Below are 12,127 nucleotides of genomic sequence, written 5' to 3'. Positions count from 1 at the left end.
TCCGCACACGTGGAGGCGCCGGTCTGAAGAGAGAAAAAAGGATTTAATTTCCCGAAGTTTTATTAAAAGAAGCCGTTCTGCCAAAAGGAGTGTTGCACAGATGCAGCCTTGCAGCAGGCTGAAGCTGGGGGCTGTATTAAAACAGCGGGGCTGTGCTGCAGCGCGCCTGTAACTGCTAACACTGCTGATTAACAGCCCTCAATTAGAGCGGCTTCTAAAATGTGACTGAAGGAGAGAGAATCCTGAGCTTCTGTGCTGTATGGCTTCTGAATGCTGTTGCCATCAAGTGTTCCCAGCCTCTCTTATTGGAACTTTAATAATAAAGCCTTAAGCAGCCTTTTTAAGGCTTAGCAGATAAATTCATACTAGCAAAATTATTTCCTTGCAATGTTTTTATTGCCCTTAATGGCACCTACTAAACTGTTTTGATGACACTGAGTTGCAACGCATAACTAATAAAAGCAAACAATTAATGAAACAGGTGTCCCGTATCAGGAGCACTGGGTTAGGTGAGCAGCTGGTGGTCTAACAGGAGGCGTTGCTGTGGGCAGTGCTGCAGGATGGGGCCGTGTTGCTCTGCGTGCTCTCTGTCAGCTGGACCAGGCACAGGCAGGTGTGCACCCAGCGCTCCAGGAGTCGGGCTGTGATAGAGCCCTGTGGCCAAACTGCTGCCTGAGGTGCCCCTGCAACAGAGAAGAGCTGTCACTGCAAAAGGCCGGCTTGAAACCATAGAGTCATACCTCTAAACATTGCCGTGGGAGTGGGGTGGAGGTTATGTGCTTCCATATTCCAGGACATGTCTATAGAACATAGGGGTATTGTCCAACATACACCGTGTGTGAACACTGATGTTCATTTAAAAGGAATTCATAGCATTACAGAACCATTTGGGTTGGAAAGGACCTCTCAAATCCCCACGTTCAACCCAGCCCACAATGCTCACTGACCAAAGCCCTCAGTGCCACATCTCCACGGCCCTGGGACACCTTGAAGGTCAGGGACTCCCCTGCTCCCTGGGCAGCTGTGCCACTGCAGCACCACACTTTCAGAGAAGAAATGTTTCCTAACAACCAGCCTCAACTTCCTCTGACACAACATGAGACCATCTCCTCTCGTCCTGTTGCTTTTACTAGGAGCAGAGGCTGACCCTCACCTTGCCACAACCTCCTTTCAAGGAGTTGTAGAGGGCAGTGAGCTCTCCCCTGAGCCTCTCCTTCTTCACACTGACCCATCCCTCAGCTGTTCCCCATCAGATTGTGCTCCAGACCCTTCCCTTGTGAATCATACTGATCTTACACTGCTGTCCCACAAATAAGTTTCAATAATTTGCCAAAGCAATACCCTTTCCAGTTAAACCTAGGAGGACTGGATGCTCGAGGCCTGCTTCATTCTCTCAGAATTAGTCTAATATACATGGGAACACATACAAAGGAGCTATGACTGCTCACTGCTCAGCAGTAGGAAGGTCACTGTAAATGAGTATCCCCAGCTGAATTAGTAAGTCTGTCCACACTTAATTTTAACGAGCCTCTCAGTCTGTCATTAAATCAATAAGGGAGAGATGTCAACAAGAACACCAGTTGCAGAGACTGAAAATAGTAGTAGCCTCTTGAGTACTCTGGCACCAAAAAAAGCTCATATTCATTAAATGAGGGAAAGACAGATGGAAACCTAACTCCTGTTTATGGCCAATGAGTATATGGAGTACCTGGCAGATGGTGTTTATGAGCAGGAGGGCTCCCACTGTGCTCCCACACCCATGATTTGTTTGGAGCTGGGTCACTGCCTAGTGCACAGCAGGTCTGATGTACACAGAACAGATTATTTGCCCAAAAAAACTCATAATTGTTAGCATGTTACCTACAGGTTTACAGTTAGATCATTTGTTCTGCTAGATCTCAAAGCTGATCTGCTCCCCTTCCCTCAAGACAGTGAGTTTTGATAATAAATATAACAAGTTGACTTTTATTGACCAAAAAAAGTCTGCAGATATTTAGGACCCCTTATCTATTGTTTAATCTATCAGGAAATCAAAATTAGTTTTGGAAGTGAGGACTTGAAAGCACTCAGCTGAATGTCACTACTGACAGTGTTTCATTGCTGAGATGTATCTGATCATCTCACAGTTACTGTATAGTATTTACCATTGATACAGTTCTGCACCAGCTCTGCTTGAACGTGCACGGATGCAGCAGTGGGATCAAAGCAATACATCTCCTGAATTAAATTGTCATCAAGTTGCTGCAATGCAGAGAACAAAGAAAGTCAGATGGTGAAAACCTTAAGAGAGAGTTACAGAATTAAAGCTGGCTAAGGTTGGCCTGTAGGGAAACTTGCAGGCAGCACTTCTAGAAATGATAAGTCAGAAAGTGGGATATTGAAAGGAAGAAATAAATGGCTCACCAGTATGCACTGATTCCAGTTCTCAGTCTTCTCCGTGCCCTCCCACTCTGGATGTAAAAGCAACAGCACAGCCTTCATTATGTTATGTACCAGAGCTGGCGGGTCTTCATAGCTCTTGATTTCAGCAAAGCTCTCAGCATTCAGTTTCTGGATACACTCACGTAGGTCCTGCAGCATGAACCGGTGGAAGAGAATCCCTGCATCCCTCACATTCCTGTGTTCTGCCTCTGGAATCACAAGCAAACCTTTCAAGAAGTTGCTCAGAAACATTCACTACTCAAGACTTACATTATTGGCTGAACAGCTCTGCCTCTATGTCATGAACTCATTTTCTCCTTAACAAAGAGCTTGATCCATTTACAACACAAGTGTCCTGTGAAACATTTCAGAAGGTTATGTATTCTAGGAGGCAAAGCTTTCTGTAACGTAAGTGTGATGTGTTGAGACTGCTGAATGCCTTAAGGGGATCAGACAGTGCCATAAATGTTACAGAGCAATCCTGAGAGCCCAGAGGGCCCAGGCACACAGGTAGTTGTGACACAGATCCTTTCCATCTCAGCTGGGGCACTGAGCAGATGTTAGATTCCTGAATGCAGCAACTTGCTTCACACCTTTGATTTCAGTGGAAATCCTGTGAACCAAAGCCAAAATCTAAACGTTCTGCTTAATGGTACTCTGCTCAGCCCTTGGGCTTGCTCAGGAGTAGTACCTGTACCAGAGGTCTTTGGTATCATCTGTACTCGCACAAATGATACTTCAGAAGTGGTTTTACTGTGATTCCTGCTTTTACCCCTAACGATCTCTCCTGGCTCTGTGTGCACAATACCCAGTACACGGCTTGCTTTGGTTTCCTCTGAAGGCATCTTCAGTATTTCTGAACAGGCAGCCTGGGCCATCTTCAGCATTCTCTGCAGGTCCTTATGTTGGTGAGGAGGTAATGTCTGCTGGGGTCCGATGCTGATATCAAATAACCCCAGAGCTCGTCCTGACAGGTCCCGGAGAGGCACTGCAATGTGCTGTTCTCCACAGACAGAACTGCAAACGACCTCTGAACAGTCTGTGCACTTAAACAGGTAATTTCTGAAATGAGAGTAAAGACAGGAGTAAGTCCACAGCTTTACCACTCCAGTCCCTCTGGGCACTCTAGCATGTTTCACTTACAGGTCATCCGTCTCTTGCTGTTAAAACAAAGGCATTGTCTTACAATTCTTGTTTAATTCCTTTAACTGAAATATAAACGTATTTAAGTCTCATTAAAGCCATATACAGAATGGAGAAAATTACATTTTGGAACACAATATTGCTGAAAATTGCAGCTGCTGAAAACCACAACAATTTAACAAACCTAAAACTAGGTTGTATTCTCACTTTAAAAACAACTTCTTGTTTGATATACGTCAGACAAGTCTGTGAGGATCCTGGCAGCTGAAGGAAACAGATAATGACAGGAAATGAGACAAATATAGCCAGGAAAAAAAAAGGCAGATTACTGTAAATAGTGAAATGCTTCATATAGGCTCTGATCCCGCAAACCTTTCACAACAGATGCAGAGCTTGCTTGCAGCTCCTCCAGTAAGCATTAAGATGGAAGCTAATTTTCTGCTAGGCCTAAAATCAAACAGAAAATGCACCTTGTGCTTTCATCAGTATATCCACACCTGGAGCCTCAGCAGTGAGACAGCTCTGGGCAGGCACTCCAGCAGTGCTGCGTTACAGCCAGCCTCGTGCTGTGTGCATCGTGCAGGCTGGGATCTGGGACCAAGGGTGTCTGGTAACTGACTGCAAGTGCTGGAACCCACCTGAAAAAGTTCTCTTTTCTGAGGAGGAGGACAGGAGAGGTATGGATTTCCTTTTGTCCTGTGCTGTCTGTAGTAATCATCCTGCGCAGAGCATAGTCACACGTCTGTCAGACAGGAGAGGGATGGTTAGCTGCATGCAGGAGAGGAACAGCCATTGTGAAGCTTGGAGAGGGGAGAAAGCGTTTGTATGTGTGTCAAAATTCCCACATACACTTGAGTGCCATGAGATGGTTTAAGACATCTCCCAACAATGCCTAGTTTTATTACCAGGCATTGTTTTTATTCTCCTTCTTGCTCAGGGTGCATGAGGAATGTGCCTGGACCCTCCCTCAGCCAAACCATCTAATGCGTCCCCAGGCTCCACACCAAGGAACACCCACGGGCTGAGGAGGAAGAGGTTTCCCTTCTTTTTCACATCGTATTACAGTCCTCATTTCCCATGGCACGTTTATGTCAGCATGCCTCGACACATGACCTGGCTATCAGGCAGTTAACGAGGGACAGGGCAGAGCCTGGAATGACAACAGAAAGCTTCCAACAAAAACAATGCTTATCAGAGGAAGCAGATGAATTATGGCTTCAGCAGATGTCATCCAGGCATTGTGGTGACATGGGATGAGTCCTTAATATTACATACACTTTTCATCTCCTTAACTTACTTGTATGTGAAGTGACAAGCTTCCCAGGGCTTGAGTGCCTGCTGAACCACTGGGATACGATCTGCTCAGAGTGGGCTGCCTTTACAAACTGCCTAAGTGGGAGCAGCCCTTCCTGCACCTGGTTCAGAAAGAAGCCTTTGGGCATTCCTTTTTTTCCATGCCTTAATTTTCACATACACAGGGTCTCCACTGAAAGGCATCCCCCTTTGTGGAGGTCTTAAATAGCAAAGCTTTAGCAGGGGTTAACATATGGATGGATGGATGGATGGAAGGATGGAAGGATGGATTGAGTAGGTGTGGGGTTTTACTCTGAAGTAGAAGAATATTCTCTTGTGCCACGGAGAAAGGAGCTATGCTAGCAGCACTGTTTTTTACACGAGAAACTGAAAATAATGAAGGGCACCCTCCTTTACAGAGGGAACCTTCCCTCTCTACCTCTATACCTTTTGATACTCAGGCAGGCACAAGTATCTCAGACAGGCTTCAGTTTGACAACAAAAGCACTGGGAAATCACAGACAGCTAGAAATAATATATCTCCCCAACATAAGTAGGCCTATATACCTACCTATATACCTAAGTAGCCCAATGTACCTTTAATCACCATAATCTTCCTAATCAGTAATCTGCATACCTGATCATTGCCAGGCTCCACCAGGTACGTACTGACAGTGTGGATGCTGGGCACTCTGTGATACAACCAGTCCAGAGCAGTGAGGGCCATTTGCAGAACACTTCCTAGTGCACACACATGCTGGTAGGCTTTGCTGAATGCATGAGAAACTCCCTGTGAAAGCAGAACACTCCAAATGAGCCAGGCAGTTCTACACCAGTTAGGGGAAAAAAAAAAAAACAACAGTTAAGATCATACAACAAAATGAAGCCAAGCAGTTGTAATAATCACTTCAATGACAGCTTGTAAAGGTGAAAAGTAACTGTGAAATGTATGTTATTAAAGCAGGCCCTGAGATTCCACGGCACCCAGGTCACAGCCGAGCACTGTGATTGCTCCCTATGGTGATGCACAGCCAAACCCGCTGGTAACGTTGGCTTGCTGCGCTCCCTGCTGCCCGCATGATGCATCCACAGCCAGGCCGATTCTGAAGAGCAATACTGCATCGCAAGGAAACCCAGACTGCTGGTGCTTGTAATTAATCTGTCGTGTAAAAAGTTCTTGTGTTGGGTTTCTGTGCCGCCTCGTAGAAACGAACACAGATCTGAGATTCAGAGCTTCGGTAAATAAAGCTGCTCTCTGGGCTTTGCACAAGTAATGTAATAGTCGGGTCTGCAGGAGAAGCTTAAATAAATGACTGATTAGATGATATCTGATCGTCAATTACAAAGAAGATGTTAATCAGCACGATACTGGTAAGGTGTTCTGCACACACAGTTTTATCACATACAATGAAAAGGAGCCCAGTGGCATTTTTTCTGAGTTGTACCAGCTTACATCTGAGAGCAAACCTGAAAAATTCAGTGTTCCTACCCATTCTTTTTTTGTAGTACAGACTCACAAACTGCTTTCTGGTGGTGCTCACCTGGTAGAAGCTGATCTCATGGGTCAGGAAGATGGTTTTCTCACTCTGGTCTCGAAGAGTATCAAGTCCCAGAATGCCAAAGACTCTCCAGTGAGCATCCTGCAATGGCAGTACCAGGAATGAGCCTCTCCTCTGCTCAGCTGGGCGGTCCTGGTTCCAGAAGTGGATATTTCCGTGGAGCTGAACTCTTGGGACGTGGATTGGCTTTTCCTCTTCAACAGCTGCAAAGCTGAAAAATAAACATGCGGGCAGGTTTGTGACGAGCTTCCATTTACCACTCGCATCCCAGAATCACTGGGAATAAATAAGGCATTTTTTGTCCTTAAGACAATGTAAAAGCACCAACTAATGAATGTAATGACGGGGAATTCAGAAGGGAGCAGCTGTTACATTTTGTAGATCAGAAGAAGCAGTATTTAAATGCGTTTAGCTTATGGAAATAAGACATAAAGAGGCAGGAAAGCTGTTTGTACTTTAAACATTAAGGAAGGAAAGCACTGTTCTCAAAAACTATCCGAGTGGATGTAAAGGAGTGAATGTCCTGTTGTAAGGACATTCATTTCCAGACAAGACAGTGTAGGCCCAGTGTAAAGGACTTTGCTAAAGGATGAGATTTGTGAGTAATCACCCAAGGGAAGGAGTGGAATCCCAAACAGAGCAGTTCTGAGCAGACCATGCAAAGCATTGGGGCATGTGTATGATAATAAATAATCCCTGTGGCCCCTGAGGGACGTTCCTCTCTGGAGCAGCCGATCAACCTCTGTTTTCAGAGCACCTCCAGGCACTGCTGGGTACCCCTGCATCGCAAGCACTTTTCAAATAAAGGAAACTATTGGTAGCTTTTCTTACCTTACTCCTTTCATGTCTCTGTAGAGTGTCTGGTTTAGAACATACGGAGCATCATCTGTGGTACATGTCACATAGCGTAAGAGCGTCTGTCCCCGCTCTGGTGAGAGCTGGTTTTCTTCCAAAAGGGCAATATATGCACTGATCTTCTTGTTATCCCCGTGGGCTTCTGCATCCTAGCAACCAAATGTTTCCTGTTACATTATGTACATTAGCCATTGGCCATTACACTTATTTCATGTACTTATCGCTTGTCTCATTTGTGCTGACACGCTGTTCTGGGTCACTGATTTTGTATGTCATGCACGATGTGTGTGCTGTGATTGAGGCTGACTGGTGTGCTCTGTTACAAGCAAAACCACTTTGGGTGCTGACTGCCAGAGAGAACGGCTTTCTTTTCTCCTGTCATTGAAACAACTAGCTAACTATACCCAGGGCCTAAGCAGAACTGTGAATTTCATCTCCAATAGGAGATTCTTCTGTCATGGATCTCACCTGTGACTGTGCAAAACCATTGGCTCTCCTCACACCATCGCTGAGCAGGAAGCACAGGGACAGCATCCTCAGCCCCTGTAAGCTGTGAGCTGCCCTCGAAGCACCGGGGGTTGGAAGTTGGTGTCACAACACCGACACAACAACCTCCCACTCCCAGGAACCAATACCTTGAGGAGGGCCTTGAGCACGGCGTCGTATACCGGCTCCATCCGTGCTCCGCTGGTCTCAGCTGCCTGCTGGATGTTGTGCAGCCATCTCCTCCTCGCCAAGCTTTGCAAGCACTCCATGTGACTTCGTTCCGTTCTCGAGGTCAAAAATTCCACGATGTTATCAACAACTTCATCTTCATCCCCAGTGAGCTCAGAAGCCACCAACTCGAGGAAAGCCTGGAATGCCTTTGGGGATAGCTTCCCCACTCTGCCAAGCTGAGGGTAACGTGAGCAAAAGTGGTTTTTTGCTAATAGAAGAAACAGAAAACAAGACAGGGACAACCTATTTGAATAATATTTTTTGCTTTTTCTGTGCAAAGCACAAATTATGCCCTAAATTGGCTTTGGGGCAGCCCAGCCCGTCACTCTGGGCTTCTTCCAGCTACCTCCTAACGTAAGTTGTCATCATGAGATGTTCAAGATTGGTTGTACCTTTTCCACTAGATGCCTTCATTCTCACCTACTGAGAAAGAAACTTGCATAGCACTACTCCTTCTGCACCTCTACAGGATGCCTAAGAAATAAAGATCAATGGAAAACAGGAAAAATCAGAGGTGTTGCTCATCAGAACCAAGTTCTATGGGCACCTGAGGGGCTGGTGGGACTGGGCTGCATGTAGGCACTAGTTTACAGAAAAACTACTCACCTCTCCTATTGTAAATGTGAAGGCCAGAGTTTATGGATGATTTCACAGATCATTCCCATACCTGGATATTCCATTCTATACCATGCTTTCAGCCATTATGACTTTCCTTTGAGGCCTCCCAAAGTCACTCTTAATTATCCTCCTTTAGGTGCCTTTGATGAATTATTGAAATAACATTTGTATTGTGCTAACTCTTATAAATGGAGATCAAAGCAAATGAAAGCTCCATTGAAGTCGTACAGAGGGTGGGACAACGGCTGATCTGGAATCACCTGCACTGCAGCAGCAGCAGTGGTGCAAAAGGAACAAACTCCGTGGGTTGGGAGGAATACACTAGAGTGGAAAATGCCTCAACAGTGAAGAGCTGCTGCCTATTTCAGGTCGGATATTAGGAACAACTCCTCCAAAAGCAGTGATGCAGTGGCACAGGCTGCACAGGGAGAAGTGGTTGGTGCATTTCTCAGTGCTGTGAGCTGCAGTGGCACACACTGACTGCCCTCAGTCATGCCACAGCTGCCTGCAGTGCTGTCTTAGCCTGCCCATTATCTAAAGAAGATACAGGCTTTTGGGCTTTTTTTTTTTTTTTTTCCATGTGATTTCTGATTTACTGACAGAACTAAGATGGAGAATTCACTGATGGTGTAAAAATGTTTGGATTTTGACCTCCACTTTCTCCTCTATGACAAAAGAGATGAAGAAATACACGTGAAGCTGATCAGCTCTTCCTCTACTGAAGCACAGCGCACTGAATTGTTTCCCCATGCCATCTGTAAGGTTACACTTTTCACTGAGAAAGAAAATCAGATAGTTCCACCCACTTTCATCCACGAAACTGCAATGTCTGTGAGCCCCTCCTCCAAACCAGTTTGCTCCATGATGCCTTCAGGAGGTGATGTCAGAGCTGCTGCAAACGGCTTTCTGTTGCTTCTAGGTGGTCTTGATTTTGCTATAATATCTATTTGTCCCTTTAGTTTATAAGGCTTTTGAGGAAGGCACTGTGTCCCTCTGTGCTCCTGGAGGCACGTTCTGGCATGCTGCAAATGCAGAAGAGCTGTGCAGCACCATTTCCTTCTGTGGCTGTGCAGCCTGGGGGTAATTAAGAGCAGGACGGTGTGCTGCCCATCCCAGCAGCTGCTGGAATCAGCAAAAGAATGCAGAGATTTTGCTGCCTGCCAAAATGAGGCCTTTTCAACAGTGTGTGGTGGAGCGAGCAACATGCAGACGTGCGTGGAGGTGAATAAACCTGTCCACTCCACCCAGGCACACATACAGACATGTTCTTGATTGCTAATATGGTATTTCAGTGATGCCCATGTATGAAGATGCTGGACAGGGCTGGGTGAACCTGCTGCACTTCTGGCTGCCCCAGGCCTCTGTCAAGGACCAACATTACTGGACTAATAGTGAAGTGAGACTTGGAGTTACTGACTCATTCATAAGAACTGAGCAAGAGTATGGATTACTGAACACCACATGAGCCTTGTATGGACTCTGTAGTAAAAATATATCTATTAAAAATAGCAGGATAACATAGGCTAGACTAAAAGCATGAAGCCTGAAAGCTTTAGGGTTTTTGTTGCTTGGTTGGTTTGTTTTCACTGCTGTCTCAGGAACATACACTCCATATTACAGCCAGTACCATTTTTCAACACATCACAATGCTGTGACAGTGCTGGGCTACCTCTCTGATTAAGAGCCGCTCTCCCTGGAGAGTTCTGCAGAGGATGGGATGGAGCTGTGCATTAACAAGCAGGTCAGGATAACAGTTCCTTTTCATTTTATACATCAGGCCCTGTGTGCTTATGACTGCTTGCAAAACCAAAACATTCCAGGTGCTTGCCAACAGATTCATTAGCACTGTCCTTGAATGCTTTAAGGCCTATTGTGTTGACACTGTATGACTCCTCTCAGAGCAGAGCTGTTTCCTTACCTTTCCTCACAGCCTCTTTTTCCATTCCTTCCTTGAATGTATTCATAGCAGCCTCCACCTCTTTCATCTCCAGAAACCCAGATGCATTGATGTCCCACTTTTCAAAAAGTGCCTCCAGAAGCAGTTCCCGTCGGGTCAAACGAGAGATGAGATGTGCCTACAACAGAGAAAGAGCTCCTGTTTGGTGCTTCCTCAACAGCGATGCTCAACATCTGCACAAATATGGGAGCTGTAGCAGTGGGTTGATCACATAACCCCTATGGGCAGAACTATGAGCAGACAGCTTAGAGATTAATTATTAAACCCAGGAGATATTTGGAAGCACTAAATGGAGCAGACAGCTCAATTCTACTTGGCAGAATCAGAACTGCAGAGGGGCATTTCCTATGGATGAGAGAAGAGACCAACTCAGGCAAGTGGGAATTTCCCAGAGCACAAACATCTCCATGGCAAGCACTAAGCAGAGCCTTGCCAGCAGTACCCAAAGGTTTGATGGTGTATATTTCCATGCTCTTTGCCTGGTTCTGCCCTGAAGTGTGTGGGCTCCAAGAAATGCACATGCAGTTTCTCCTTTGGCACCAGCCTTGGTGCAGTGTGTGGTGATAAATGGCACTGTGTGGCATTGTGTCTGAGGCTGAAATAGCAGCAGTGTGCTGCGCTCTGTGTGAGGACAGCGGAGCCGTCAGATCCAATATCTCATCCAAATTAGGTCAGCAGCACAGAGGGAAACCAGAGAGAGGTCTGAGGAAGGCACAGCTAGAGAAAACACTGTAAACAGGCCCACAGAAAATACAGGGACTTATATATATACGTACATGATGCTGAGTATGAGAATGCTGCTGAAAGGAGGTATGTTTTTCCAACACTTAGCAAAAGCCCCTTGTAACTTAAACACAAAGAAATGCCCACATTCTCAAACACCTGTGCACATTCAGCTAAAGCAGCATGTTGGAGGGGTGCCTCGAAGCCCCCCCCAGAACACCCATAATTTCATGTGTGCGTGCCAGAGCAGTAGGTCAGACACCAGGTTCTTGACAGCCATGAACATGAATAAGCAGAACAGAATGTTTTGAGCTCTTCACCATCTACCTGCTGTGTCACTGGGTCCAGCTCCAGAACAGATAGCCTCCTACAGGATGAATGTGTCCTCACTGCTAGAGCTCAGGGCTGAGGATGGGAAACAACAGGGCAGAAGAAATGCAGAATGCAGGGCTGTAAGTGAATAGCTCTGCCAGCACAAGATTAAAAGTTGGTTGTGTTGTTGTCTCCAGGCATTTGCTTGGTTTTGTTTGTGAACACGTAACCAGCAAAACTTATAAACATTTACCTTTTCTAGTTGTTTCACTTTTTCCTCTTCGGTCTGTTTGTATTCTTCTTTGATGAACCCAATGAGCCCCTTCACGGCAGGCAGAGCGATGCCTTCCCCGAGGAATGTCTCCATGAGCTGAACAAAGCGCGGCAGGTTGAGGCAGCTTCCATCAAAGGGGCTCCCAACACGAGCAGCACTGCGGCTCTGAATGTCTGCCATGGTGGGACGGAGGTCTGAAAGGCAGTGAGCACCGTGTGTCACAGCAAGCTGCCTGCTGTGCTGCACCGCCTGCAA

The 12,127-nt window shown here is 46.0% G+C and overlaps 1 protein-coding gene across 10 annotated transcripts in view; it reads right to left on the bottom strand.

The window, feature by feature from the left end:
• Positions 1-42: 42 nt before the first annotated feature.
• Positions 43-12,127, bottom strand: part of EFCAB5 (EF-hand calcium binding domain 5) — a 28,129-nt gene continuing 16,044 nt past the window's right edge. For 3 of the 10 annotated variants that reach the window (XM_085241142.1, XM_085241147.1, XM_085241148.1), the window contains 12 exons: positions 11,852-12,066; positions 10,525-10,681; positions 7,907-8,196; positions 7,248-7,420; positions 6,399-6,627; positions 5,495-5,647; positions 4,203-4,306; positions 3,937-4,011; positions 3,113-3,483; positions 2,404-2,630; positions 2,145-2,241; positions 43-683 (listed from right to left, as the gene is read on the bottom strand). In XM_085241142.1, coding sequence (XP_085097268.1) covers positions 526-683; positions 2,145-2,241; positions 2,404-2,630; positions 3,113-3,483; positions 3,937-4,011; positions 4,203-4,306; positions 5,495-5,647; positions 6,399-6,627; positions 7,248-7,420; positions 7,907-8,196; positions 10,525-10,681; positions 11,852-12,066 — 2,249 coding nt within the window. In that variant the 3' untranslated portion in view covers positions 43-525. Of the gene's footprint in view, positions 684-2,144; positions 2,242-2,403; positions 2,631-3,112; positions 3,484-3,564; positions 3,829-3,936; positions 4,012-4,202; positions 4,307-5,494; positions 5,648-6,398; positions 6,628-7,247; positions 7,421-7,906; positions 8,197-10,524; positions 10,682-11,851; positions 12,067-12,127 lie in introns of those variants that run through there. The other 7 variants (XM_085241144.1, XM_085241145.1, XM_085241143.1 and 4 more) reach the window with 7 other exon arrangements.

The sequence above is a fragment of the Meleagris gallopavo genome, chromosome 21, assembly GCF_905368555.1.
Source record: "Meleagris gallopavo chromosome 21, MGAL_WU_HG_1.1, whole genome shotgun sequence".
NCBI classification, from domain to species: domain Eukaryota; kingdom Metazoa; phylum Chordata; class Aves; order Galliformes; family Phasianidae; genus Meleagris; species Meleagris gallopavo.
This window is presented reverse-complemented; position numbering and strand designations above follow the sequence as displayed.